The sequence below is a fragment of the Leishmania mexicana genome, chromosome 11 (genome assembly GCF_000234665.1).
Source record: "Leishmania mexicana MHOM/GT/2001/U1103 complete genome, chromosome 11".
In the NCBI taxonomy this organism is placed as follows: domain Eukaryota; phylum Euglenozoa; class Kinetoplastea; order Trypanosomatida; family Trypanosomatidae; genus Leishmania; species Leishmania mexicana.
In genome coordinates this window covers 268,781-296,588 of record NC_018315.1, presented here as the reverse complement: position 1 = coordinate 296,588, position 27,808 = coordinate 268,781, and the positions used below count along the sequence as shown (strand labels likewise).

General features: G+C 60.9%; 9 protein-coding genes across 9 annotated transcripts; all 9 read right to left on the bottom strand.

Moving 5' to 3' along the window:
* Positions 1-658: 658 nt before the first annotated feature.
* On the bottom strand, positions 659-1,102 carry LMXM_11_0800 (conserved hypothetical protein; the record flags this gene model as incomplete). The annotated part of the gene is made up of 1 exon (XM_003873002.1): positions 659-1,102. The coding sequence occupies one exon, from the start codon at positions 1,100-1,102 to the stop codon at positions 659-661; it is 444 nt and encodes a 147-aa protein (XP_003873051.1).
* Positions 1,103-2,660: 1,558 nt separating this feature from the next.
* Positions 2,661-3,428, bottom strand: LMXM_11_0790 (conserved hypothetical protein; the record flags this gene model as incomplete). Its single annotated transcript, XM_003873001.1, has 1 exon — positions 2,661-3,428. One exon carries the CDS (start codon positions 3,426-3,428, stop codon positions 2,661-2,663), a length of 768 nt encoding a protein of 255 aa, XP_003873050.1.
* Positions 3,429-5,964: 2,536 nt separating this feature from the next.
* On the bottom strand, positions 5,965-6,444 carry LMXM_11_0770 (putative 40S ribosomal protein S21; the record flags this gene model as incomplete). The annotated part of the gene is made up of 1 exon (XM_003873000.1): positions 5,965-6,444. The coding sequence occupies one exon, from the start codon at positions 6,442-6,444 to the stop codon at positions 5,965-5,967; it is 480 nt and encodes a 159-aa protein (XP_003873049.1).
* Positions 6,445-7,676: 1,232 nt separating this feature from the next.
* On the bottom strand, positions 7,677-8,180 carry LMXM_11_0760 (putative 40S ribosomal protein S21; the record flags this gene model as incomplete). Its single annotated transcript, XM_003872999.1, has 1 exon — positions 7,677-8,180. The coding sequence occupies one exon, from the start codon at positions 8,178-8,180 to the stop codon at positions 7,677-7,679; it is 504 nt and encodes a 167-aa protein (XP_003873048.1).
* A 1,493-nt stretch (positions 8,181-9,673) lies between these two features.
* LMXM_11_0750 (conserved hypothetical protein) lies at positions 9,674-10,291 on the bottom strand (the record flags this gene model as incomplete). Its single annotated transcript, XM_003872998.1, has 1 exon — positions 9,674-10,291. The coding sequence occupies one exon, from the start codon at positions 10,289-10,291 to the stop codon at positions 9,674-9,676; it is 618 nt and encodes a 205-aa protein (XP_003873047.1).
* Positions 10,292-11,846: 1,555 nt separating this feature from the next.
* LMXM_11_0740 (conserved hypothetical protein) lies at positions 11,847-13,175 on the bottom strand (the record flags this gene model as incomplete). Its single annotated transcript, XM_003872997.1, has 1 exon — positions 11,847-13,175. The coding sequence occupies one exon, from the start codon at positions 13,173-13,175 to the stop codon at positions 11,847-11,849; it is 1,329 nt and encodes a 442-aa protein (XP_003873046.1).
* A 792-nt stretch (positions 13,176-13,967) lies between these two features.
* Positions 13,968-17,738, bottom strand: LMXM_11_0730 (conserved hypothetical protein; the record flags this gene model as incomplete). Its single annotated transcript, XM_003872996.1, has 1 exon — positions 13,968-17,738. One exon carries the CDS (start codon positions 17,736-17,738, stop codon positions 13,968-13,970), a length of 3,771 nt encoding a protein of 1,256 aa, XP_003873045.1.
* A 2,966-nt stretch (positions 17,739-20,704) lies between these two features.
* LMXM_11_0720 (conserved hypothetical protein) lies at positions 20,705-22,666 on the bottom strand (the record flags this gene model as incomplete). The annotated part of the gene is made up of 1 exon (XM_003872995.1): positions 20,705-22,666. One exon carries the CDS (start codon positions 22,664-22,666, stop codon positions 20,705-20,707), a length of 1,962 nt encoding a protein of 653 aa, XP_003873044.1.
* Positions 22,667-25,703: 3,037 nt separating this feature from the next.
* On the bottom strand, positions 25,704-27,116 carry LMXM_11_0710 (conserved hypothetical protein; the record flags this gene model as incomplete). Its single annotated transcript, XM_003872994.1, has 1 exon — positions 25,704-27,116. One exon carries the CDS (start codon positions 27,114-27,116, stop codon positions 25,704-25,706), a length of 1,413 nt encoding a protein of 470 aa, XP_003873043.1.
* Between the last annotated feature and the right edge of the window lie 692 nt (positions 27,117-27,808).

The window sequence follows — 27,808 nt, the reverse complement described above, 5'->3', positions numbered from 1 at the left end:
AACAGCGTCAATGTGTCGCAGTAGGCCTGGTGAAGAAAGAGCTATGCGAATGCGGCGGCAACCAATCTCCTGCGTCGGGGGGGACGGTGTAGGGCGAGTATGTATGTCTACGGGAGGATGCGAGCCTGTGTCGCACACACACACACGTATTCTTATCAACGTCGATCTTTACGAAATCGAGAGGCGCGCGGAGAGGCAGTAGGAAGGCAAGTGGTGATTTGAGTCATCAAGGAGAGCTCCAATGGAGCCCACTCTCTTCTTGTGGGACGCCTGCCCAGCAGCCTCTTGCTTGGTCCAGCCAGCTAGCCAGGCCCCCCCTCCCCGCAAAGAAGGTGGTTGCAGGCAGTAACACACCCAACCTCGCCTCCCGAGCTGCGGGATGGCGAGGAGGTGCGTCACTCTTCTTCACACACGCACCTAGAGACACACGTGCAAACACCGCCTGTGCCTCAGTCGAGGCACACAGTGAGGTATGGCGATTCGTTTGTGCGAGACACCTCGAGCACACGCCGAGGGCTGTTCTATCTCCTAAACTCCGCTTGCCTGACACTCGCCAACGTGTGATCACAGCCCCCCCCCCGCGCCGCACTCCCTCGCGGCAGTTTGTCAAGCGCAGGCGCACAGGAGCACATACACGCACGAGTGGCGAGTGCTTTCACTAGCTCTCGCTCTTCTGCTCGCTGATCGACCACGGGGCTTGAAACGGCATCGCGCTGTCGACGTGATGCACAATTTCGCGTGGGAACATGAACGCCGTCAGCGCCCCTGCTGTGACCAGACCGTTGCGCATCATTATGGCGCCGCCCCACGACGCGCTTCGCACGACAACGTACACGCTCGCCAGCGCGATCCCGGCCGCCGGCACTACCCACTGATGCGACTCTAATGTGGAGCTCGCCCTCGCCGACTGCGCCGTAACAAAGTCATCGGCCACTGCCGTGTACTTGCGCGCTCGCGCCAAGTAGGCCGGCACGTCAACAAGAGCATTGGCGGAAGCAATGACACCTGCCGCAACGGCACGCACCTCCGACACACCACGCTTCACGTACGGCCACTCGCCGTTCCAAAGGACAAGCGTCCGCACCGTCTGTGAGTCCGGCATGGCTAAAAGTGGATGAAGGAGAGGGAGAGAAGCGAAGCAGAGGTGAACAATGATGTAAAGTGCAGGGAATTATGTGTGCCTGCGGTTTCTCCGCGGAACCAAAGGCGGAAGAGGTGGGGTGGGTAGTGGGTGGTGAGAGAGGCCAGACACATGCGCGCAGATGCGTTCCCCTCCCCGCCCCGCCCGCCTGCCCCTCCATGCAGAGAGGGGGGGAGTAGAGAGTATAAAAGAGTGCTCGGCGTCTCACCGCCCCCTCCCCCTCCAACCATGGTCACCGTGGGACAGCTGAGCGCGCAGGAGCGTGAATCTCCCGGGGGGAAACTCTAGACATTTGGCGAGTTGCATTTTTTTTCAGGGGGGCCTCTGGATTTGGTAGCTCTACGCACAACACCCTAGCTGGAGGTGCCGCCTCCAACGTGGGGCGAGTGCGGGCATAGTAGGCGGGGAAGGGGGTCCCAGAGGAGCTTCACGTAGGCCAGAAAGGCGAGCCTTGTGACTATCGAGGGGACAGCAGCAGTCGAGGGAGTGTGTGTCGAAAGGTGAACACAAGGTGCTACGGATTCCATTGATGAGGCTCGTGAGAGGCCGCTTCAGTTCTCGGGCGCGCTTCCTCCTCTCCTCTCATCCCCACCGTCCGAGCACACACCGATTTCGGGTAGCAAGAATACACACACCTGTATACATGTCGATGAGCGACGGTGTGTCTATGTGTGTGTTGGAGGAGGAGGAGGAGGAGGAGGGGGGTCACAGGTGGATGGAAACGAGCGAGAGGGGCATCGGTGTGCAGGCGCTAAGAGTCACTCATATGGCAGGAAGACTCTACGAGCAACAATCCGCAGGGGCAATGATGAGCTGCAATGGTGCGGTTGAGCACCATCGAGTAGGGATCGCTTGAAGCGCAGTGGCACACACGCACAAGCACAGTCGCACGGCCACCACCGCCCTCCTCTCCCCACGCCGCGTCTCGCCTTGTTGCTGATGCCCTTTCATCTCCCCGTCAGTCCACCCTAGATGTTCTGGCGCACAGCTGCGAGGGTGTGAGTTGCACAATCGCCCCGATGCGGTGCTTCGCAGTGTGGCCTCTGAAAAGAAAAGAGTGCTTCTCTCGCGCCTGCTCCTTGGGCCCTGCTGTCGCGCTCACTGACTTTCGCTGAGGTACGCGATACGCGCATCACTGTAATGTTCGCGACGAAAGGTCCCTACTCCGCTCCAGAGCACACGGGTTCGGGCAGCTCCCTTACCGCCAGCGCTGCGGTTGAGCCGACCGCAGTGGTGTCCGTTCAGCACAGCACGGCGATGCCATTCGCCCCCCTCCCCCGCCCCCACAGTGTGTGCACACGGGCAAGCGTGTACGCGGCAAAAACACTTTCCATGCCAAGAAGTGCCACAGCCTCACCCGCGGCTTACGAGTGCAGAGAGCGAAGGAGGGAAGAAGGCACACAGAACGGTCAGGCGCACACACGGTGCCGAGCAATCGGTGCCCCGCACGCAAGAGCAAACTCCTCTATCTCGCCCCTAAGCCGCCTCCTCCCCCCTCCCCCTCTCCACCCTCTGGTCCTCACGAGTCGCCCTTCTGCGCATCATTAGGGTCCAGGTAGTAGCCGAGCATCATATCTCGCTCCTCGCGCAGATGCACTTGCCGCTGCGCCTCCGACGTGGTGAGGGCGCGCAGATAGGCCTGCTTCTTGTTGTCGTCGCGTGAGAGTTCGTAGAGGTGGAACTCGTCCGTGTCGCTAAATTTCGTTATCTCGCGCCAGTAGTGGTTCCACAGGTGGTTCAGCCCACAACGGAGAAGACTCCGGTAGGTGTCCGTGCACTGCGGCGTGTTCATCTGCGCCTCTGGCACCTGGTTCTCGCGTAGGCAGTGAAACAATTTGGCGCGGCGCTCTGTGCAGTGCGGCTCAAGAGTTGCCGATTGCAGCACTAGCTCTTGGTTTTTCTGCGAGCTCATGCACGAGACGTACGCGTTGTGTGGTGTCCGACACAGCTTCTCATTCACCTTGTTCCGGGTGTTGATTTCAAAGGACGACGCAATGGAGAAACCGCTCCCGCCGCCACTCGCACCGTCGTCGTCGCGACGACGGATCAGCTTCTTGTCCTCGAGGCATGTCGTGTAGCTGTCCAGTTCCTTGTAGCACACGTAGGCGTTCAGGTTCTGCCGCAGCATGTAGCGGTTGTGCTCCTCCTCCACTGCCGGATCGCGGTCGGCGCCGCGTTGGGCGATGTCTTCGTTCTGCTTCGCCTTCCACTCCTCAAACATATCCAGCGTGAACTGTGACTGCTTCGCGGGGGTGTGCATGTGCCCCCACGCGTTAACGCCGGACATGGCGACGGCTCGCTCTCTTACCGCACGTCCTGGTGCACAGCGGAAAAAGAAGATCGGTGGGCGCGCGTGCGCTTCAGAAAACCACACACGAGATGCCCCACACCCTCCCCCATTTCGCCGAGACTTGTCCGTCCAGTGGCACATCCCACACCGATCAACGATGCAAGGAGGTCGGCATCGAAAAAAAAATACAAGAAAAAGGCGACGGCCGAGGAGGAGGATGGATGAGATAGAGAGATGAGAAAGCACAGCGATGTGTGACGATCGGAGGGGGTGCAGCATAGGCACTGCGATGAAGGTGCAAGCAGGAACATCGGGAAGCACAACTCGGCTGGCACCTCGGTGCGACAGTGCAGCAGGTGTTGCATGTGTGCGTATTAGAGATCGAAAGCCCCCAGAGAGAAAGAGAGGGAGGGGGAGGAAAAAGTGGTGCGTTGATGCTCCTTAACAACGACGTGAACAACTACGTACACCTTGCTGGTCTTTCCTCCGCCCTATCCCGACCTGCCCGCTTTCTCTCTGAGTCACCGTCACACACAGAGAGCCCTCCATCGCTGTCGGCGGCATGGCGCCAAAGGCGCCAATCACCACCACATCGGTTTTTACTCTGAGCTGGTTGCTGTGCCTGTCTGTCTGTTTTGTTCGTTGCTTTTCATGCTGAAAATGAGGCGTGAGTCATGGAGAGGGAGGGGAGCAGCGCAGCAAGCGAGAGAGAGGGAGGGAGGGAAGGGGGGGACGCAAGAGTCTGCGCTGTCGCCGTGCGTTAACCCCCCTCCCCCTCCCTCTTCCGCTCCCGCTGCGCCCCAAAACCCGCAATCGCTCAGCGCAAAAAAGACAGAAAAATGAAAAGAAACCACCACCACGAGTAAGAGGTGATGTGCATACACGTGCCAACGTGTGCGTGCTTACTCACCTCCTCCTCCTCCTCCCTCCCCCCTATCTGGCAGAGACCCTCCCCTTCGAATCCAAATTACGTGTGTCCAATCACCTTTCCATCGCTTGCGCCCTCTCATCACGCCGTCGCTCTGCCCTCTCGCATGCTGAAGGAGCCAAAGAAACGCTACACGATATCGCCTGACCCTAAGCCACCCACCCGCCATCACACCCCAGACTTCGGTGCAGTGCGACTGACCGTCCTCCTGATGGGTGACGGTAGCCTCCCACCCCGTTCACTGGGCCGTGGCTTCGCTCCAGCTGTACCTGATCGTCCATCACAAGAAGCGACACGAAGCGGGAGAAGGCGAGAGCTACATGTGAGCAAGCGGCGGCACAGCAAGCGGAAAGTAGTGACATATCGGAAAGATAACAGAGAGAAGGGCCAACCGACGCTGCTAGCTTGCCGCTGTGAGGCAGCTCCGAGCTGCACAGGGGGGAGAGTGAAAAGAAAACCGAAGAGAAGCCGCGCGTGGGGAGGAGAGGGTCGGAGAGGAACGACCCCGCAGAGCAGGGATAGGGGAATGGAGATAGGAGGCGTGCTCTCTGCGGCCCGCTTGTGCGGGTCTATGCATGAAGACCACCTATGCCCTCTTCTGCGACCCCCTACTCGCCGTTGCCTTCTCTGCCACCCCCACCCTTCACCACACTTTTCGCAGCTCTGCAAGTCTTCTTATCCTCCTCGTGCGAGCTGGAGAGAATGCAGAAGCGCCCCAGTCAAGGTCGATTATAAAGTACACCAGAACTACCTTGTCATTGCCAGTCCCTCGCACCTCCCTTCTCCGCCTACGTGTGTGTCGCCTGCCACCGGCCCCGGCGCTACCAGCGCGCCACCCCTGCCACTCCCCATCCAAACCGAGTCCAACAAGGACAGCGGTAGGGTCAGAAGAACAGGCGGTGTAAGCGAGTCCGTGCGCGGCACACGATAGCAAGAAACAAAATGCCGAAGCAGGGAGGTGCAGTGCACCTAGCAAAGAGATGCGGGGGGTATCACCGATGGTGTTGCGCCTCACGTGCCCCCTCGTCGCCGTCACCTACACGAGGTTAGTGGTCCTCGCACCAATCCCTGCTCCCCCCCCACACACACTAGACGTGCCCATCACATCTTTAGAAGCTGCCCACACACGGACCTGGACGGAGAGAGAGACAATACACAACTTGAATGAGCTTCTCGTCCACACTACCGCGCGTGCGTGTAGGCGTGTGCTCGTTGGGTGAGCCCCTGCGCTGCGATGCGCCGACCTCGGTGAGGAAAGCTGAATAGAAGAAGGACTTGACCAAGGAAGTAGATGGCCGCATGTGTCGACAAGCACACGGGTGCTAGAGGCGATCACGTGGCCTCCAAGAACAACCGCTTCATCCCCCTCCCGACGTCGCCGTGATGGGGAACACAAACGGCGCGCGCACAAGAGAGCCGAGAGAGGGTGGGGACAAGAGGCGGACACGGAACAGCGGCACAAAGACGAACGAGGCGAGTGACAGAGAGGCTGCGTGGGCCTGTCCGCGCGCACTCTCGCGCTGCACGTTTCACGCGCGCTCCCGTCGCTTGCGTCCGTTGCTTCGCCGTCGCCAAGTCTTCACCCTTCCACTCTCCATTATTCGTTTACGCGCGGTTCTTGCGAGCCGGAGCGGCACCCTTCTGGGCAGGCGGGCGAGCACCCTTCTGGGCAGGCGGGCGGGCACCCTTCTGGGCAGGCGGGCGGGCACCCTTCTGGCCAGACGGGCGGGCACCCTTCTGGGCAGGCGGGCGCGCACCCTTCTGGCCAGCAGCACCAGCGGTAGGCTTCTTCGACTTCGACTTGGACACGCGCTTCGGCTTGCCGGTCTTGATGCGCATGATGCCGCGGTCGATCGTGATGTGGTTGATCGCGTGGTCCGACTCGCCCTGCGAGCGCAGGTAGCCGGCAATGCACAGCGTCGTCGTCGTGCCGTTGATCACGCCGTTCGGGCCAACGTTCGCGATCGAGATCTGCACGGCGGCGTGGTCGTGCGCCTCAATCAGCGTGTTGGTCGCGTGGCACTTGCGCGGGATGTAGAGGTCGACATTCTCGCCCTCCTCGTTGAACATACCAATGGTGGCCATCGTTGCGTGCGACGGGAAATGGAGCGGAGAGAGGAATAGACTCGAGGCTGAGCAAAGGTGTGGTGTGGGCACACAGTTGAGGGATAGGTAGGAGGTGGACGGTGACGTGGTGGTCGCGTAGTGATCATGAGCATTGTGGCATGTGTTGTTGGCGGCGTTCCGAGTCGACCAGTGCAAGGTAGAGACGCGAAAAAAAAAACAGGCGGTTGGGAGAGAAGGAAGCAGCGGAGTAAGTCGAGTCGGGTGTGCGCTGTACGTCCTCTGCTCTGCTTCGTGGTAGGCGGCATTTTCGCACGGAGTCCCCATACGACTGCGTCTGGCGAGGAGATGCCTGGAGCAGAGACACTCACTTGTGCATGCGAAACGCGCTGCTACGTGCCTTCACAGCTGGCCTCGCGCGCGTTTTGTTGCGGTTCGCATGGGTGGCTCGGCAAGCATCGACACCGCCGAGCTACCATCACGCCTGCCAACCTTTGGAGCTGCGTGGTGTCGCTCTTTTTCATGTTTTTTCTTCGAAGAAAATGAGCCTCTCTCGCACACACTCGCCCTCACGCCCTCTGTCGTTCGCCACGTCCCTCTGTTGATGTCGTCCTCGCCTCGGCCCCCACCCCCCACCTGGCCTACCACTCACCGTCACCTCGTCGAGTGAGCGGGAGGGGGAGGGGACATGAGAGAGAGAGGTGAAGAGGACCGAGCAAGCGGGGCAAGCACGACTTTGCGAGAGCCGAAGAGAGAGAGAAGGGCGCGAGGAGAGAAAGGAAAAATCATAGACAAATTACAGCACCGCATCAAAGGTGCTCCGTACTCGCGTGCGTGCGTGTGTGTGTGTGACGTAACACCGCGTCGGCTGCCGGGTCGTCCTGCACTGCCGTGCAGCCAAAGAGGAGACGAAGCTGCCGCCGATGCGCTGCGCAAAGAAATCGCACAAAGGCCACGGCCCATGCGCAACGCGGCCCAGCAGGGAGGAGGAGGAAGGGGGTGGGGGCGGGAGACACTTAGGAGGCGCACAGAGAGAAAAACGGGGGACCGCGAAGGCAGACACCCGACGTCACCACACTTTCCTTTGACTCTGCGCCCTCACATCGCACACACACACACCTGCCCCCCCCGTTCCCTCGCGGTAGGTCTAGACCAACCTCTACACAAACACATGCGCAGGTGCGCACCGAGGCGCATGCACCCCTGCTTGCCGTTGCCTTCTTTATAGCGCGCCCTCCTCCCTTTGAACTGTCTTAAGCACGGTTCTTGCGAGCCGGAGCGGCACCCTTCTGCGAAGGCGGGCGAGCACCCTTCTGGGCAGGCGGGCGAGCACCCTTCTGGGCAGGCGGGCGAGCACCCTTCTGGGCAGGCGGGCGGGCACCCTTCTGGCCAGACGGGCGGGCACCCTTCTGGGCAGGCGGGCGCGCACCCTTCTGGCCAGCAGCACCAGCGGTAGGCTTCTTCGACTTCGACTTGGACACGCGCTTCGGCTTGCCGGTCTTGATGCGCATGATGCCGCGGTCGATCGTGATGTGGTTGATCGCGTGGTCCGACTCGCCCTGCGAGCGCAGGTAGCCGGCAATGCACAGCGTCGTCGTCGTGCCGTTGATCACGCCGTTCGGGCCAACGTTCGCGATCGAGATCTGCACGGCGGCGTGGTCGTGCGCCTCAATCAGCGTGTTGGTCGCGTGGCACTTGCGCGGGATGTAGAGGTCGACATTCTCGCCCTCCTCGTTGAACATACCAATGGTGGCCATCGTTGCGTGCGGCGGGAGATGCAAAACTGCGCGCGTTCGAAAGGGAGGGAGCAAGGGTGAAAAGACAGCCGGCGAGTGTTCGCAAGGTAACGAGTAGAGAGTGGTGGGATGAAGGGGGGATGAGTAATGGATGATGGGGCAGCCAGGAGAGAGCGCGAGCGAGTAGAGGAAGCAGAGGAAGCGTTGTTTCGAGCGGTTATTTTGTTCTCTTTCGCATCGCGCGTGTTGGGCAGGTGGGAAGAGAGTGCACCGCCAACGCGTGCCTACTTCCCTTTTAGCCGCTTCCCATGATAGGTCACGGCAAAAAAAAAATATGGAGAGCAGAGTTGGGCCCGCGGAAGTGGCGCGGTGGCGCCGCCACCCGCACCGGTAAGCCCATCGCACACACCGTGGAGTGTTGGCGTTCCAGGCGAGCATCACCCGAGAGCAATACCCAGCATGTGCTGGCGGCGGTGCACCCAACACACGCGCCGATACGCTGCCGGAGAGGTCGCTCGCGTAACGACTTTCATTATCCAACCGCGTACCTTAGCAAGCCCGATAAGGCAACGTCGACGATACGCTGACGTCTTGCTTCTCTGAGCCTCCCAGCGGACTCGCATGCCGATGTGCTCAACGTTAAAGGTGTTTGCCTTGTCCATCTTACTGTGTGTGTGTGTGTGTGTGTGTGTGTCGGGGGAAGACGAGGGGCAAAAGCCAAGAAGAAAGGCGGACATGAGCGACACACCAGGAGAATGTTTTCGGCGAAACAACTTACAGAGCAGCGGTGCTCGTTTTCTCGTGCGGGGCATCGGTGAGTGAAGGAGCGAAGGGAGAGAAGAGGGGGGGTGAGGGAGTCGCGCACTCGTCTGCGAGGAAGCACCAGAGATGCGCACACGGAGAAAAAGTCGACAGAGTTCGGGTGGGTGAGTGCTGGCGAAAACGGAAGAGGAGGGGGAGGCGGGTGTGTGGTGGGGCACGGCATGGAGCTCACACAAAGGCAGAACGTAAGGGCGGCGTGCGCAGAGGGAGGCTGAGCGACCCTCTACACAAGCCTCACGCACAAAACGAGAAACCGCATAGCGAAAGGCACGGAGGAGGGGCGCCCGATGGGAGGGCCGAGACGCCAAGAACGAGAAGAGACCTCAGCGCAGGCGCTCACACAAACAAACGACGACGCAGGAAACGAGACGATGGCAAGCGCAAGGGATGCAGAAAACCAACAACGAGACATACACGTGGGCCCCATGGCGGCCCCCGCCTGCCCACCCCCCCCCGCGCGCATCGCCCCACATGTCTACATTGCCCACACCCACCGAAGCCACAGCAGAATAATGATAATAAAACGAGAGAGAGAGAGGGAGGGAGGGAGGGAGGGGAGAGAGAGAGAGACATCAGCAACGGAAAAAAAAACGCCATTCGATTTAGACCTTTTGGTGCGCACGCCGACGCACACCCACCCACCCATGCACGCACGCCTCTCGGTTACTTCGTCCCCATCACCCTTCTCGCCTCTACAACTCTGGTGGTGCGCCGAGATTCTTCATGAGCTCGTCAAGATCCAGCTCTGGTGTCACCGGCGGCGGTTCCGCCGTTCCGTCGTCGTCGGGCTTCAGGTAGAAGCTCATCGGTGGTTCCTTGGGGTTGTCATAGCTGGATGGAGTTTGTGTGGGAAGAGCCGGGGGAGCCAACTGTTGGGGCTGCAGCGGAATGCCAAGGACACTGCCGCCACCGCCCGTGCTGCAGAACGCGACGCCGCCATTGCTGCTGTCGCTCTTCTCATTCGTCGCCCCCGACGCGAAGAGCCCAGGTGGGTAGGTAGATTGAAACGTCGGGGCGTCGCCGCTGCTGAGGCTGGGCTTGTCGAGCAGCCCCGACCCGTTCGCGACTTGCAGGAGCAGCTCCGCACGTTCGTGGTACATCTCCAGCTTCGATCGAACTTGAAAGAGAAAGAAACGACGCGCCTCGTTGCTCTCGATCGCCGCCGCGCGCTTCGACGCCTCTGACGCGATAACCTCCATCGCCGTTATGTAGCAGCGCACGGCCGTGAGCGGGTTTCCGTCCTCCCTCTCTTCGCTGCGCGCCAGCTCGATCATCTGAGCCGCGTACCGGAGTTGATCAGTGGCGGCCATGACTAAAAACGGTGGTGATGAGGAAGGGAATCGTGCGTGTGTGTGTGAGGGATGGTACCAGCTTACCGTCGCCTTCGCCGTCGGAGTAGTGAAGAGCGCGCCCACGGCAGGGAGCAGCACAGCGATCCAAGAACAGAGCGATGTGCGTGATAGGTGGAGGCGGCGGGGAGGCGGCGTGACTTGATGTGGCAGTTGAAGAAAACAGACGGCAAGAGGAGGTACAGCACAGACGGAGCAACGACACAAAACTCGAAAAAAATTGGGGGCGTTTGACTGCGCGGCAGATGGTGTGATGAGGAGATGAGGGTGGGAGGAGGAGGAGGGATACACACACAGAGTGAGAGAGCGGGAGAGGTGGATGATGTGTGCGCGGTGCGGATGTCTCGATAAAATAGGGAGGCGCGGTGTGGGCGGGGGTTGGGAGTGCGAGAGCAAGCATGTAAGCTGTTGTGTACAGCACCGGAGGCGCGAGCGCGGCCTGCGCAAGCGCAAGGAGGTGGAAAACGCGGCATTGCGCGCGCGCCCTTCAGCAGCTCCCAGCCATATCTTTGTATTATTTCCTTCTTTGGTTGTCAACCGTGCACCCCCGCCCGTCCCGCCTGCGGGGGTTGGGGGGAGCAATGGACTCATGACAGAGGGAAGAAGAACAAGAAAAGCGAAGCTTCCGGCGGCGATCAACGCAGTGAATCGGGGGAAAAAAAACGCCAACCAACAATATATATGTTCGCATGAAGCGTGAAGAGCGCCCGTGTGCGCCTCTGCACGTGCGAGTTGGACCCGCTCCCTCTTCTCCGCATGCTCCCGCTCTGTGTCGCACGCACGCACATGGTTGCGCGCATCGTCTGCCGTCCCACCGCCTCCGCATGCATCGTGCCGCCACACACCACATGAACACCACGAGATAAAGGGAAGCCATCAACTGAGTGCCGCCTCCGCCGTCTTGAACATCCACGTGGCTCTTGTCAGGAAAAAAAAGAGGCGGGGCAGAGAGCTCCCTGAGGCACGCACACGTGAGCACTGACAAGAAGGCACACATTACGCGCAGCAAGAAACCAAAAATGTCGATGCCGTACAACCGCAGGCCACACCAAATAAAAATAAATAATAAAAAAAAAACAAGACGGACGCGGCAACAGCCATCTACACGACGGCCTCCACCCCCCCCCAAAACACACACACACACACACGATATCGAGGAGGCCCCGATCGGTCTGCGCGTGTGTTGTCTTTCGCTCCTCTTGCCGTGAGCTGGTGCGCCAGCGCGCCTTTGCTTGCGTGTAGTGTACATGGAAACGGGTGAATAAAATAAATAAAAGAAACAAACAGCGAGATAGCACACACACACACACGAGGAGGAGAAGCGAGAGTGTACATACAACCAGAGCGGACAGAGAAAAGCCGCTGAGCAGACGGCAACAGCGGCAGCCACATTGCCTGTCCCACGCGCCTACACGCGCGAGCGTCCGGTGTGCGCATCGCCACGGCAGAGATAGACGGACCACGGGTGGCGGTACGAGATAGAGAGGGCGAAGGTGGAAGGGAAGAAAGGCTGCAACTACTCACGGAGCTTGTGGCGGTGCGGGTCGGCCTTGTCGATCGAGATCGCCTTCTCCATTGTGCGCATCGCTGATAAAACGCCTGTGCTCACCCGCGACGCAGCATGCGCCTCGCCGGACTTGAGGGTGCCGTGCGCGTTGCGCAGCAAGCCCAGCTCGCGCGTCACGTTCGTGAGCTGGCCGGCCATCATCTCCCCCGCTGTGGCCGCAGGGCTGGTGTGGGTGTCGTGAACGTCCGCCGGACCGCCGTGGTTGCCGGGGAGCTCTGGCAGCAGCCCCTGATCAATGAAGTCGCTCTTGTAGATGGACATGGTGACGTAGTGCTCCTTCTCCAGGCGCCGGCTCACCGCACACCGCTTCTGCTCCATCGTTGACAGAAACTGCGGGTTCGTGCGGTCGTTCGTGTCCAGCGGAGTACCGCTCGATGATCCGCGCAGCGTCCTAGAGAAGTAGTGCTTCCCGGCGAGATGGCGCAGCAACGCCGCCTTGTCCGGGTTCGCGGTGGGGTCCAGGTTGTGGGCTGCAAGGCTGCGCGCGAGGCTCAGCGGCAGCTGTGAAGGGTGGGCCTGGCTCGTGTCGCCGTAATCCCAGGAGGTACACGTGTATGTCCCTACCACACCGTCCCCAGGCACGCAATCATTCCACGTGTGGCGGTGGTCAGCGGTGTTCTCGAAGGCTGGCGTCCACGTAGCGTTGAGGCTCGCGTGTTTCCGTGGCAGCAGCGACTCCATTGATGTGATCTTCGGCGCAAGGTCGGCGCCGTCGTCCTCGATCAAGCCGTGCGGCTTGAGCAGATCCGCATTGTAGGCGGCAGCGGCGGCTCCCGCGTAGCACACCGGATCATGCACGGCGCCACCAGCGACGTGCCGGGGTGCCTGGTAGTCATCCTGGTACACTGTATGCGGATGACTGCCGTCCGCCAAGACAATGTGAGCGGAGACTGCGGGGAGATACCAGTTGTGCTGGTATGCCGTGCCGTTGTCCGGGCCTCTAATCTTTCCCGCAGCTGCAGAAGTGGCCGAGCCTGTCAGCATGGCGGCAAGCCCGGCCATATTCTTCACGGAGCGGTCCTTGTTCGTGTAGTCTACTTGGTAGATAGTGCGGTCGTCGCGGTCGCCTGTGTCAACGCCGTAGGCAAAGACGGGGCGGTTGCGCACTTCACCGCTTATCTCCTGCTCGAAGCCGCTCCCGCCATCGCCGCCTGTCAGACGGGGATCACGGTTGTAGTCGTAGTCGTAGCGAGTCATGTAGGTTGACATCATGTTGGCTGGCCCGTGCGGGGGCAGCACGCACGCCACACCCGCCGCATCATCCCTGGGCGTACTCATGGTGCACCAATAAACCGCTTGGCTAGCAGAGACAGGTGCCGGAGCTACGGTGACGCTGGGTGGCGGTGGCACGGAGGATAGAAGGGGCGGAGGTGGCGGTCACGTGTCCCGGAGTGTGGGTGCGTGGGCTGCAAGAGCACTGGAGGAACCGTTTGAGAAGAGCAAGAGAAGTAGAATGCAGCGCTGTTGCTGAGTCACGCACAGGATCTCGCACCAGCACAACACCTTTCGTGGCAGCGGTGTATCGCGGGCGAGAGGGTAAGCGGAGGCAGCAACAACAAGAATGGCGGCACTATAGAAAAGTCCCACCGGGCAGAGGAAGAGAAGCATCGTGCGTACACGACGGTGCGAGAGGGGTCTGTGTCCTCAAGCGCGCCATAGATCAGGATGCGTGGCGGCGCATCCATCGGCGTCATTACCCCATACTCTTTCCCAGCCTGTGATGAGCATCAGCGAAGCAAGCACGACCGAGGACTTCGAGAAAAGGCGCGAAAGCAGTAGTAGCCCATGCGAGCACATGCACTTTGCCTTTATACCGCTGTTGTTGTTTGACGAAACACACCACGGATGTGCCAGCCGCACCATGGGAAGAAGAAGTGCGATATATGCGCGCGGCGGCCACACACGCAGATACAGACACCTCGGTTGTGTTTCCAAAGGGATGGGGTGGGCAGCCTCACCCATCCATCCATCCTCCTGCACGCGTGTGTGTGTAAGGAGGGGGCACTCACAAAAGGAGAAAGAGAGTGATGGCGAGCCGCCATCACCCATGCATGTGGTCACCACGGTGCATCATCCATCCTGTCTCGGTGACGGATGATGCACGATAGCCAGCAGCGACACGAGCTCATCAACGCAGAGTTCTTTAAAAACAGTCGTCGATGCAGATGCCCTCAGCTTGCACACCTGCACGTCGCTCACAGTTTGCGCTGCAGCAGAGGCGGGTGTCGATGCGATGATCGCATTCCACGCCGCACGACAGCGCCGCTGAATAGCTGTGGCCTCCATGATGCGCGCCAGCGGTTGCTCACGGTAGAAGTCAAGTATCGGAGCGAGCTCCACTACGCCCCGCGAAGCTCCCCCTGCCCTCGCCCCACACTCGTTCATGTGCGGCGCTGTGTCATTGCGCAGCTGCTTGCTCTCGCCTCCGCTTGCTACTCCATGTGTGCCGAGCACGTAGATTGCGTACGCCTTCAGGAAGTTGGTAAACGGCGTCGCCGTGGAGTAGTGCTGCAGCCCGGCAGCCGCCGCGCATGATGAGGGGCCTGAAGTGGAGTAAGACGTCGCCTGTGCGTCCTCAACTCGAGGTGCTGCGCGGAGCTCTGCAGGGCTCGCTGGTGGCGGCGAGTAGGAGGGTGTGAAGACCGTTGCTGAGCGTGCCGTCGCTGTCGTCACCGCCACCTCCTCACTGACTGGAACGGCAATGTGGAGAAAGGGAGGTGCCTCGTTGACCCATCCCTGCTGTTCCATCGACCCCAACAGGGATGATGCGCGGACCGCAATAACTGACCCGGCAATATCGTCGGTGTCTGCGCCTCTCACGTGCTGCACTCGCTCTGCGCAATCGCTCCCCTGTGTTGCATGAAGACGGTGCACGTCGGCCCCACCTTCATTGAAGCTCACCTCCGTGCCTAGCGACGCCTCCTGCGCCTCGTCTGTGTGCTGCCGTTGCGATGGTTGCGGCATCGATGACGAGGTCGGGAGCAAGTTAGGTGTGTGATCGGAGAAAAACTGAGCCGCAAAGCTGCTGCCCGGCTGCGGGTGCTTGTCCATTCCACCTTCTGGCGCGCTGAGGTCCTTCTCAGGCAGCTGCAGCAGGGAGCGCCTGTGTGGCGAAGCATCAGCAGAGACCACTCCGTCGTGATAGGGCGCGCCTTTCTCTCCAGGTGTCTTGGTGTTTGCGGCTTCGACGACAACGCCAGTAGCCTCCGCCTGAAAGACTCCCTCTCCGCTCTGGGAGGTCATGACATGTTCGGCCGCCGATATGGTCATCAGCGGCGGCGCATCGTCTGTGACCAGTGTCACGGTGGGCACAGCCAGCACCTCCTCCGCAGACTCAAGCAGCTGTGCCGCAGAAGCTGGCCACGCCTCAGCCGCCTCCACCACAACTTTATCGGTGGGAGTGCTTGGTGTGCCGGCTCTCGCTGTGGAAGGACCTGAATGGTGTTCCGGTCCCTCTCCGATCTGCTCACACTGACTCTGCCGCTGCTGCCGGAGTTGCTGCGAAGCCTGGGAGTCGAAAGAACTCGAAGACGCCGAGGACGCTGCCGTTTCCGACCATCGCCCTGCGCGCGGTGCAGAAGCGGCCGATATCGAGGCCCCTTCCGATATTTCCACGACGACACTCGAGGAGGCTTGTGCAGCGTTCTCATCCGCTTTGCGAAGGTCCGTTAGAATCACTTCGTTGACCGGTGGCGGCCCTCCACTGCGATCCCCATCGGCCACCGGTGTAGCGCTGCCAACTTCTTCACGCATCCCCTCCACACCCAGCATGCCCACGGCCTCATCCTTGCCTAGCTGCGCTTCGGCAGCAGCAGCAGCAGTATCTGCTGCAGAGACGACGACGGCGTCAGTCTCCTCGGCCGCAATGCAAGTCACTGCACTGGGCGCGGGTCCTGCCTGGTCCTCCCGTCGCGCTGTCTCCGGTGCCTGCGGCCGCTCCTGCGAGACTTCGTCTTTGGCCACCAAGCGAGAAGCAGCAGCAGCAGCAGCAGCAGCCTCGGCGACCATTGTCGACTCCGGTGGTGATGCAGGCACGCTGAGTGGTTCCAGCGGCAGCGCAGGCGGCGGCAGTGTCGTCCCTGCAACTTTTCGAAACGCCTCCGCGACCTCTTCGACGCCGCGCGTGACGTGAATCTGCACTGCAGTCTGGCTCTCGCCATCGGCTATTAGCACGAGCACGTTGCGGCCGTACAGCCCCATGACAATGAAGGGCCCAGGCGGCAGTGGAGGAGTCGTCGCCTTGCCTGGCTTTGGTGTACCGGAGAGCTGCGCAGCGGCAGCGTGAGCCGACAGGGCGCGTGGTACAAGCTGATCGCCGTGCAAGACACCGAAATTCGCCTCCATCAGCGCCGAGTTGGTGTTGCACTCTAGCATTACACCGAAGCGGCCAGGTACGAAGACACGGGCGCCTTCTTTTACAAACAGCGGCGCAGCGGCGGTGAGCGGTTTCGGCGAGGGCGACGGAGGTGGCAGTGAGAGAGCAGCGGACGTGCCGCTGTTCTTCTCGTCGGCCTCACTGGGCCGCAGCGACATTTCCTGCCCCGACTCCTCGGGCGGCGCTCCACCAACTACTGATGACAGCGCTGAGGGAGGTGCAGATCCTTCGGCATCGGCGACGGAAGGAGCAGGAGGCACCCCCGTCGCACCTGGCGTCGGGTCTATCAGACCGTGACGACCTCGTATGTCGCATGCGTCGTGGCACCCAATGAGCGGTACCGCCCACGTATGCGTGTCCTTCCAGCGATACCCGACCGGCGGTTGCGATGCCGGCGATGAAGTTGAGGGGTCCGTTGCGTGAAGTACGACACCGCGACGCGTCCCCACCTGCAACGACGCTGCATCAGGGGTCGTTGCGGTAGCCACCACAACCGGCCGAATCCACGGAATTCCAAATGCGAAGCCGAGAAACACCACCTCCTCGGGCGGCCGTGCCAGCTGATACACGCGGTTCGGCTGCACTTGGAATACTTGTTGCAAGTTCAGCGAGGGTGCGTGGCCGCACATCGGCAGACGCCAGCGCAGGGGCGGGCTCAGGTAGGCGAGTGATGACGCGGACGGCGACAGCTCGCCAGACGTGGAGGCCGGGTAAGAAGGTGAGCTTAAGATTGCGTCAGTACGGCCATCGCGGCTCGACTGGGCGCCCCCAAGTCCACTGCTGCCTCCAGCAGCACCAGTCCCTGCGGGACTCGGCAGCACCGGGTAGCGCAGTGCAGCGCCAGAGGCGCTGGCAGCGGTGCTATGTTCGCTCGTTGTGTCGTCCGGCTCCGCATCCCGATAAAAGTGAACCAACTTTGCCACCGCACACACCAGTAGCGGAAGGGGGCATAGTCGCCATCCCTGCGGCGGCGGCACCCGCTGCGCAAACGCCTGCGCGTGCATGTACGCAAATCCGGCGTCGTCGTAGCCCAGCAAGACTGCACGGTGGTAGTTGACCGCTTCCGACCACTGCTGAGGCGCCTCCCCCTGCCCCGGCGGCGGGGGCTGCTGACGGAGCCTGCCGCCGAATAGAACCAAAGCGCAGTTGGTCAGCTCATCATCAAGCTCTGCCATCGACGCCGCGGACACCGTCAGCTCCGTGCCGTGAGCAAACGTAAGCGGCACGAGTTTCTCCTCCGGACTCGTCCCTTCAAGTTCACCTGCAGCGTCGCTCGACACAGTGGGCTTGCCGTCGCCAGCGTCAGAAGCGTCTGCTGGCGCGTGTTCCGCATCCATGTCCTCGGTAGCAGCAGCCTCTGGCGACGGGGACGCCCCTCGCGACGTAGAGCGCGATGGTGCCGCCGAAGACTCGACAGACGACGACAAGAATTCCACTTCGAACCCCTCTGGGGGTGCCGATGGCATCGCAGCAGGAGTAGCCGACGTCTGCGGCCCTCCTGCATCCTCCAGGGGCCGCCGGGCATCTGCCAGGACAGCTGCGGGTGCTGCAACCTCCTGTGTGGGCTTACAACCAAGGGGCCGGGATGGAGGGGGTGTGGGTAGATGTTCAAGACGTAGCGACACCTGTGGTTTCTGCACCAGCGGGGGTGAAGCACCTAGGGAAGAGGGCTGCGACAGGTGCAGTCGCACACGTCCACCTCGCGGGGTGATGAGGTGCACAAAGCTGCCGCTGCCGCTGTCGAGGTGCTCGTAGCCCCCAAAGATGAGCGGCTCCAGTCGCATGGTTGCAACGGCAGCCTTTGGTGGCACTGCGCTGGGCATGGCAGACTAGAAGAAGTGCGTGGCGGTGGTGGAGGGAGGATGAGGATATGCTAGCGGGGGCAGCAATGATAACGTGACGTGTACATGCGTGTGTCGCGAGGGCCGTACCTATGGGAGGAAACGAAGGGCAGCGGCAGTAGGCTGAACAAGAACTGAAGCGCACCCTCACATGCACTGGAGGAGATCGACTGGGATGGTGGAGGTCGCCTTCGGGTGAGCGTCGGCGGGCGTATGCGTGCGCTGGTGAGGAGGGAGAGAGAGAGGAGGACCGAGGGTGTGTGGTGATGTGATGAGAGGTGCGCGCCTCTACCTTCTCTCCCTTCCCAAGCAAACTATGATCAGCGTATCACTCCCACCCACCCCCCGACTCCCTTACCTCTCGTTTTGGTGACGCTGTGTAGCACACTCTTTTTTCTTGTCGTTCGTTTATTTTCTTTTTGTTTTCCGAGTGCGCGGTGGTGGTGGTCAGTGCTGGCACACACGCAATCGTGGATGAGCGTTACACACATCATGGTTGGTGAGCACACCGACACATGTAAAGAGCGGCAGACGCGCGCGCACACATGAGATTACGCCATCAGGGCCGAGAAATGGACGAGAGAGGGGAGGACATCAGTCAGATCCGTGGTGGTGTTGAGGGGGGGGGGACACCGAGAAAGGCACAAGTAAAAGTTTCAAGCGAGACGAGGAGACAAGCCACGCGAAGTCGCGCAATGCTGCACTGTGCATTGTGCGCGCCCCCGTAGCGTGACACCCTCGTCCACATAGTTTGCCCTTAGGCTTTCGTTATCGCTTTGAGGACTGGATGACCCAGTGTCGCACACGCCAGCCACGCACGCAGACGCGCAGATCGATGGGCACAGACGCGCCATCGCCTACCGTGCGCACCGCCCCACACCCATGCAGAAGAGGCATGCGGCGTGGGCGTGCATGTGTGCGTCACCTTCTTGTTTCTCATCATTTTCTAAGAGTTACCCCCCCCACAGGGGGTCACCTTTTGCTTTCCTTCTAATTCTCCCTTCGTGTCGCACCTTGCCCTCCTCCTCCCCCATGGCAGCGACAGTGCCGCAAAGACAACAATGACCCTCCGCAATGTCGTGGCGTAGCAACGCACCGCCATCGGCTCCCCTATTCGTTCTAGAGCTCTACGAGGCACACGAAAGCCGTGTACGCGCGCGTCTGTTGTACGGGGAGTCGAGTGTGAGCGTGCACGACCGATGGAAGTCAGAGACCAAGAGGGGGAGGGGAAGGCACGAATAACAACCACGCCACCCCTCCGCCGTCCATTGCAGACACACGCCGTTTGCGATGATGAGTTGGAGCAGGAGCAGAAGGAAGGGGCAGGGGCCTCGAACAAGGAACATCAATGCCGTTGGAGGTGGGGCGCGGCCGAACCCCGAGTGCACTGAGGCGCATCCATAACCCTTTGCAGGGGCGAAGAGTACACAAAACAAGAAACCGGCGCTTGCGCCGTCACGAGGGGAAGGGGTCAGGAGAATCGGAAGAGAATCCAGTGAGGCGCAGAAAACAACGGGGGTTCGTTGGTTACGGAACATGTACAAAGGCTCCCACGCCACGTTTGCGTGCCTTATGCGGAGGATCGTGTAGTACAGTGAAAAGAAAGTCCGGTGCAACAGATGCATGGAAACCCGCGCAGGGCGACGCCGACACGGACACATCGTAACTAAAAGATCAGACACCACGTACAGCCAGAAGAGACACGTACACCAGAGCAGCGGACGAGCCAGGGCGCCACTGCGGTCACACGTACAGGCCTCACCGAGTGGGCAACCCGCAAACGACAGTACAAGCACCACACGCCTCTGCCCTACGCCCTCACCAGCACACGCCCAAGCGCGCGCGGATGGCGTGAGGCGGATGAGAAGGGGGGAAGCATGGGCACCGGATCACACAAACGAGCATGGGCACCACCGTCACTTTTGTGTGTGTGTGCTTTAGCATGTCCGTTTCTCCGCCGCAGGGCGCGTGAGCTCAAACCCCCTCCACCACCACTCCGCCACCACACGGCCGGTCACAGGCCCTCCTCCCCCATCGCGTCGTGCGATGGCAGCCCTAGACACGCGTTGCAGCAATATACCGACTCAGTCATTCAAGCACGGCTTCCGCCTCGAGCACGGGCCACCCCCCTCCCCGCCACGCAGGTCGCCTCACAGCAGCTCCTCCCATCACGCTGGCCGCCGCGTGCTGCATCCCTCGCGGTGGCGCTCAGGCTCCCCATCCACCAGTAGGCGGTGCAAGGGCCGGGGGTCGGATACGCTCGAGTCGCGCTGACACGCCGCCCCATCATGTGGATGGGTCAGGCGCGTGCACTGCAGCAGGTCGCTCCGACGCCACGCCATCCAGGATCTGGCCGCCGACATCAGAAGCGATACATACCTGTTACCTCCTCACATCGCGGGCACCTGGCCCTGCCAACACGAGAGGTGGGTGGGTAAAAGCAGGGATAAAAGGGAGGGGCTGTTTTGCGCTCCCACAGAGAGGGGAGGGTGCTGGACCCCGGGATACCATGCATGGAGAGGGGTGCCCCTCCGCCCTGGCAGCGGGGATGCGCAAGGAGGGCGGCTCAGAACAGGAGAAATCTCTTGCCCTCAGCAAGCGCTTGTACGCTGTTTGGAGTCGGGTAATGATGTATAGGAGCCAGGCCGCTGTGGCGAGTCGAGAATTACTGCCTTCATGTTGCTGTTGCACGCATCCGTGGAGGAGGTGAAGAGCGGTGCGGACAAGCTGAGCGACAAGGAGCTGTCGCTGTCTGTGCCATTACTGCTGCTCGCGAAACCTAGACGCTGGTCCGTGGAGAGCATTCGTGTTCTGGGTGACAGCGGCAGCGCGGGGACGGAGGTCGCATGCTGGGGTTTTCCTGCAGAGGCGCCCGTCACCGCCGCCGCCGTTGCTGTCGCCTTCTCCACGGCTGCCACGAGGGCAGCGCCTGTGACGGGCACGCTCGCCTTCGGGGACTCCATCACCACCTCCGAGAGTTCGCCGCTCTTCAGGAATTGCTTTGCCCGACGCTTCAGCAACCTCTTGGAGCCCACCAACCACGGCTCTGCCGGCCGAGACATGGCACTGTACTCGTGCACCGTGAAGGATAACCCGCCGAGCTGGGACGCGTAGATGGAAGCGGCCTTGGGTGGGATCTGGCTCACGACAACCTGGTGAAAAAGATTTAGCCCCTCCTGCGCGCTGCCCTTGTAAGAGGTGGAGAGAGACGGAGGCGGCGCTGCTGCCATCGCTGGAGTGCTCGCAAGGGCTGCAGGACAGAGCGCTGTCGCCTCCTCCTGCGTGTCGGTTGCTGCGACTGGGCCACCGTTGGTGGACAGTGCACACCCTGCAGAACTGGCAGCGGGCAGTCGCCCGTGCTCATCAACGAACAGCGCCCGCGACGGTGGCGCCTTCCAGACGGCGAAGGAGGACGAGGCACAGGAGGCGGCGGCAATTCCGGAGCTGCCACCATGCTCCAGTGCATCACTTCGCACGCGGCGGCGACCCGCTGCAATGCGGCGGTGCGGCCCCAGCGCCGCTGCCTCCCACGCCTTTTGCTGCTGCTCCTCCCGCAGCATGTCCGTGAGATACGACTTGAGGTCGAGCAGCTGCTTGTCGTCTACCTCAGACGGGTAAAGCGAATGCTCGAACTGAATCGCCTGCAGCATTCTCTGCCGCCGCGTCGGTCTGCCGGCGGCGGAAAGTGCAAGCATCTCGGGTGACAATGAGGCGGTGCGCGGGCGGCCAGTGCCACTGCCAACGCCGTTCATCACGTTGGTGTCACCGCCGGGGTGGCCAAACTGGGATATGGACGCCTGAATCGCCGCCTCGGCGATTTGCTGCAGTCGCTCTCGCTGCGGTAGGCTGTAGAAGGTCGCCCGGTCATACACGCGCTGCATGACATGCTCCTGCACGTACTGCCGCAGCTCCGCGATGTGCGTGGTGTCGATGATGGTGAAGTCGCCACGCGGCGCCTTGCTGCAGTAGTCCGCCTGAATAACGCGGAGGATGTGCAGCGGGTCTTTGAAGCGGCTCATGGCGCTCGCGTTGTGGGTGTTGAAGACATGGTAGTCGAGGGCCGTGTCAGGCTCCCACATGTACCCCTCGCAGGCACCGATGTACCGCGTGTTGTGGCGCAGATGATAGGCGCAGTCGAGGTTCGCCATGAAGCAGGCGTCAAAGAGCACCGCTTCGAAGATACGCGTGCCGAAGACGTCGGCGAGCTCGTGCACCTGCAGCGAAACACGGTTCTGTTCTAGCTCCACATAGTCCCCCATACCATGCCCGCCATACACAAAATAGCTTCGGCCCGGATCGTGCCAGCGATGCACAAAGCTCTCAAACATGTCATGCTGGTAGCCGCGAACCTTGGCATAGTTCTTGAGCTGGTATTTGTCCCCATCGATGCGGGCCTCGAAGCTGCCGCCGTCGCTGTTGAAGGCGAGCAGCGCCATGTCCGTCACGCCGCGAATCTTCTTCATCTGCAAGAACTTCCAAAACGGCCACGCCGTGACATCATTGATGGAGGCGCACAGCACCAGGAGGCGGTTTGGGCAGCGCCTTGGCGGCATCGTGCCACGATCGAGAAACGTGTCCACCTCTGAGCTGGGGTTCCTGCCTGCGTGAGGTGCCTCTGTCAGCCTTTTCTGGTACACCGTTTTTTTTTCTGCTGCGTGCGCCTTACACAGGAGGGAAACACAGATCTGTGTAGCACGCACACACCACCACCACACGTCCCCGTCGAGACAAGCACGAGTGTAGCGAACAGGAAAAATAGATTAGGCCGTTGAAGAAGAAAACACACACACACACAAAAGGGTACAAGTAGGAGAAGGCTCGCGTAAAACGGCCACAAACTCGCACGACGTTGCCGGTGATCCCACCACCACCACCACCACTACCACCACAAACCTCGTCTGCGATTCGGCGAGTGAGAGGGAACGCGATCCTATTCTAACCCAAACGGCACACACACGCACACGCACGCGCGCACAGGCTGTGTGTGTGTGTGTGTGTGTGCGTGTGTTACGTGAAAGAAGGAGTGACGGAGGGAGTACTGTACAGAGTGGTGAGAAGGGTAACGCGACCTTCTCGAAATAAAATAAAAACGGTGCGAACAGACGAGGAGCGCAAACGAAAAAGAGTGGCTGAGGGGAAACGCGCCACGGACCCGCGTTGGCAAAAGATTGGCCAACAGCTCCCACACACACGCACGCACGCGCACCGAAGAACAAGCCCGGCGGTGACACAACAAGAGGGGTCAAAACGGGTTGGGCGAGGCAGCAAGAGAGAGACGGCGGGCGGAGGTCAAGACCGCGACGAAGCTAGTAATGCGCACCGCGACAGCCGTAGTCCAAAAAAACCCACCCACGGGAGCAGGAGAGGGCGGGAGCCGATAGAGAGAGAGCGGTGAGGCAGAGACAGACAGCTCAGAGACAATCCGGAAGGAGGGAAGCGGCGCGGCGTAGAAGTGTGAGAGAGGGCGCGAAACGACAACCAATAAAGAAAATTTGGCCGGTGTTTATCATTCGTATATATATATATTTATATCTACTCATAAACTGAACGAAGACTTGATGCGCAAGGGAGAGGGGAGGAAGGTGGTTACCAGGGACGGGGGGCGGAGAGAAGGGTCCAGCGAGACTCCGTTTTTCCGAGGACGTGAATGGACAGAAAGGGAGACAGAGAGCCGGCGGTCAGGGAAGGCGGACAAGAATACCTTATAAACCTCCCTTGGCCACACCACGCGATGACCCCCTCCGTCCTTTCCTCCGCCGCTGCTGCGAAATTATCTGCTACTGTCGCGTGTGCACGTGTCTGCGTGCGCGACCGCGTGCGCGCCTTCACGCAAGAGCAGAGCAGCGCAATATAGATAGACGTGCTCCCCTTCGGTCCTCGTCACCGGGTGTGCCTGTACGCTCTCGTACGTCTTACTCTGTGTTGTTGTTTTGCCTGTGTTCCCTTCAGCCGTCGACCCACTCCACCGCGTCCCGTCGAACGCCTCGCTCTCCGCTCTCCACTCCCGTGAAAAGACGACTCGAAAACGGTGTCAGGAGGGGATGGGGGAAGAGGGGGAGGGGGGCACAGCACAGCACAGCACGGCACAGCACAGCACAGCGGCGCGCGAGTCGGTTGGCAGAACGGGAGCGAAGTGGAAGAAGTTGCTCTGAAAAAAGCGGGGAGAAGACAAAAGAACAAAGAAAAGCAAGCGGGATAAAGGAAGTTGAGGAGAAACACGAAAAACAACTGTAGAATCTCTGTGACGGAGGGGAGGGGAGTGGGAGGTGCAGGCGCCGTGCACAGACACGCGCACACCCGTGGTTGTATGCCTCGCGAGGGGAGGAGGGGGGGTGAAGGTGCGCGAGTGGACGCGCAGGTGCCTCTCCCTCTCTTCCGGCCTTTATGTGTTTCTTTTTTTCTCTTGTGGCTTCTCCTTTTCCGTTTCCTTTACAGCTGCTGCTGCTGTGTGTGTGCGTGTGTGTGGTCGGCAGGGAAGAAGGATGGCGCCATCCATCGTGGTGCGCGCAGAGAATAAGAGAGATGAGGAAGGAGTGGAGGGCGGGTTATCAATACATGAAAACACGAGGTCGGAAGACATCCAGAGATGGGGCGGGCGGCCACCCTCCCTCCCCCCACACACACAGACATTCGGTCACACCGCTCGTGGTGCAAGGGCTGCAAACCGCATCCTTGTCGTTGACCTGCCTCCGCGTTGTTTCGCCTCGCCTATAGTCATGCGAGAAGAAGGGGTTTTTTTTAAAAGCAAGGGCGGCGCAGCCGCCAACGCTCAGCCACAGGATGCACCCCTGCATGGGTGGAGGATAGAAAGGGGGTGGGGAAGCAGTAAAACGAAGATGGCACTCCGTGACCGTGAAGTAGGGCACCGGAGGCGAGAGGGAGGGAAGGAGGGGCCACGCTCCGTATGCTCGTTGGTTTTCTTGTTTTGCTTGGCTGTTGTGTCTATTCTTTCCAGCACATGTGGCTGTCTCACTTCGCACATCAGCAGGGAAGGCCGCTTGACGCCTCCCTTTCCTTGACACAGATCTAAGGTCTACACGCGCGCACAACGGAAAAGCAACGGCGCATACACACACACACAAGCATACACGCCGATAGCAGAGAGAAAGTACACCAGAACAGAAAAGGCAACGAACACAAGCGAGAAGCGACCACGCAAGCAGGCTCGATTACCAGTTCCCCTTCACTGCAGCCGAGGGAGCTACGGCGCACGGCGCAGAGGTATGCGCGCCAAGTCATGAAAAGTGGGCATGAAAAGACGGATCGCCCCTCCTCTCCCCCGCCAGGCAGCGAGAGTGAAAATACTTGACGATCGGCGAGTAAGAGCAGGACGCATCGCCAAGCCCGAAAAGAGAATGGGAGACGATCGCGTAACAGGCGAGGGTGGATAGTTCAGCACAGACGCACAGGTCCCATATTCGAAACGACGAGCCGCTCGACATGGTGTGAGCTGCTCCTGCGTCACTGTTGCTCCGCTTCTCCCTTCAAGTATACACGCTCCGGTCTTTGCCGATCCTCTGCCACCACCACCCACCCAACCCTCTTTTTTCCCCTCCCCGCCAACGATCCAGAAGCGGCTCTTCGGCGTTTCTAGTCATAGTACCGCTCAAGCTCGTGCTGTGCCTCCTCGGAGGCCTGATCGCGCACATCGCGGTAGTACACCCGCCGCTCCATCTGCCGCAGTGACTGCCGCATCAGGTCCAGCTCGCTGTGCACACCCTTCATCTCCAGCTTGTACCGCTCCTCAATGCGCCTTCGATGGCTCACCTCAGCCTTGAGCTTCTGCCGCAGCTCGGCCACGAGCGCATCCTTTTGAGCGATGACTTTGGCGTTTTCCTGCGCCTGTGCGAGGGCACCGCGGCGGCATTCCTCCAGCTCTGCATGCAAGGACTGCAGTTTGGGGTAATACTGGCGTGACATGCGCTGCTCCGTTGTGTAAACCTCGTTGTGCTGCCGGCGACGCTCCTTCTCCGCCAGATCGAGCGCCTCCTGCAGTGCTGCGCGCAGCCAATCCACCTGCCCGCGAACATCGCGAAGCTGCTTTTCTGTGTTGTGGCGATACTGTACCAAGTCGCGCAGGCTCTCCTCGTGCAGTACTTCGAGTTGATCGATCGTTGCGAGGTATTTGGCCTCTTTCTCGATGTGCCGACGGTGTAGCGCGTCGGTCTCACTCGTCCTCACGCCACGCTCCTGCTCGTATGTGACGCGCTGCTCCTCCAGTTGCTGGCGAAGCATGTTTGCTTCTTCGTTGAGGGCCAGCAGGTGCGTTGTGGCTGCCGTGTTCGCCGTGATGGTGTGCGCCGACGGACCAAACGGAGTGCTGGGCACCTGCAACTTGTACGGCACGTTGAGCAACGCTGCCATTTCGGCATCTTCAGCGAGACCGCCCAGCGCAGCCGGCGACGGCGACAGTGCTGGCCGCCGAGCAGCGGTGGTGGCGCCGACAGCCTTGTGTATGCTCATCGACGCTGGCGGAGACGCGAGCGCGGGCGAAGGCGAGCAGGCGGCCGCCGTTGCGGAGCCTCCAGCGCCCTTTGCGCCCATCCCCGTCCTGCTCAGCTCTAGAGCGCTCTCCTCATCCCCGACATCGGCGGCTCTCGCGTCGTCACACGAGGCCCCTGTTGATGCACCGACATCGGCCTCTATCGGCCTCCGCCGGTGCGGGGTACTCCCCGCTACTCTGGGTTTTTGGTTGCTGAGAGCGCGCAGTCGCTGCCCGCGTACGCGGCACAACTCCACAAGTTTCCCAAGTTCCTCCCGCTGCTCAGCCTGATGCGCGTACAGTGCCGTGTTCTCGTGCAGCAGCCGCGTCGACCGCTCACGCTCCTCCTGCACCTGCAGAGTGAGATCGGAGCGCTCGTTACGCAGGTGCTGCAGCTCAACCTCTCGCTGCTGTGCTTCCTGCTTGAATTCAGTGTATCGAGCCTCCCGCTCCCCGCGCAGAGCGTCAATCTTCCCCATCACCTGCTGCACACTCGTCTCATGCTGGTCAATGAGCGCCATCAGCGCCTGTACGTAGGCAGCGCTGGCTACGGCAGATACCTCCGCCTGGGACGGGCTTGTGTGCTCTAGGGCATGGCGCAGCTGCTCCTCTCGGCGCTGCTCTAGTTGCACTCTACTGAGACTTGATGCACGCTTGCAGGTAGCGTCCGGTATGGTGCTTGCCGGCGGAGATGTGGAGGAGATCAGCGAGCTCTCCTCAAAGGAGCGGGCGCCGACACGCGGCGTCGGCCGTGCCGGAGGTACATGACATCCGCGCATGCCGCTAGGCGGACTGAGACGTCCTTGGAAAAGAAAATGGCGGGCCGGGCGAGTGTCTGCGGGGAAAGGCGATGGGTCTACGCGACGGTGGTGCGTGGATGCGAGAACGATGGGGATGGAAGGGAAGGGCGGGAGGATCGGAGGAGAGCCTTGTTTTGCCTACCCCTCCCTCTTCCCCACACACCTGCGTCCCCTGACGTCTGTGCTCGTGAGGGTGGGGACGTGCAGAGGAGACGGGGCAGAGGTGATGCAGGCCGAAGGAGGTTAAAAGAAGAAGAGCGAGCGAAGTGCCACAGCCGCTCTTTGCCCACACCTGCCTCGCCCTCGCACACTCAACGAGAACGACAACAAAGAAGGCGAGAGGCGTGCACGATAGGAACACCAAGCACCCGTCACCGCACTGTCGCTAAGTCGTGTCACCGTCGCCTCCTCCT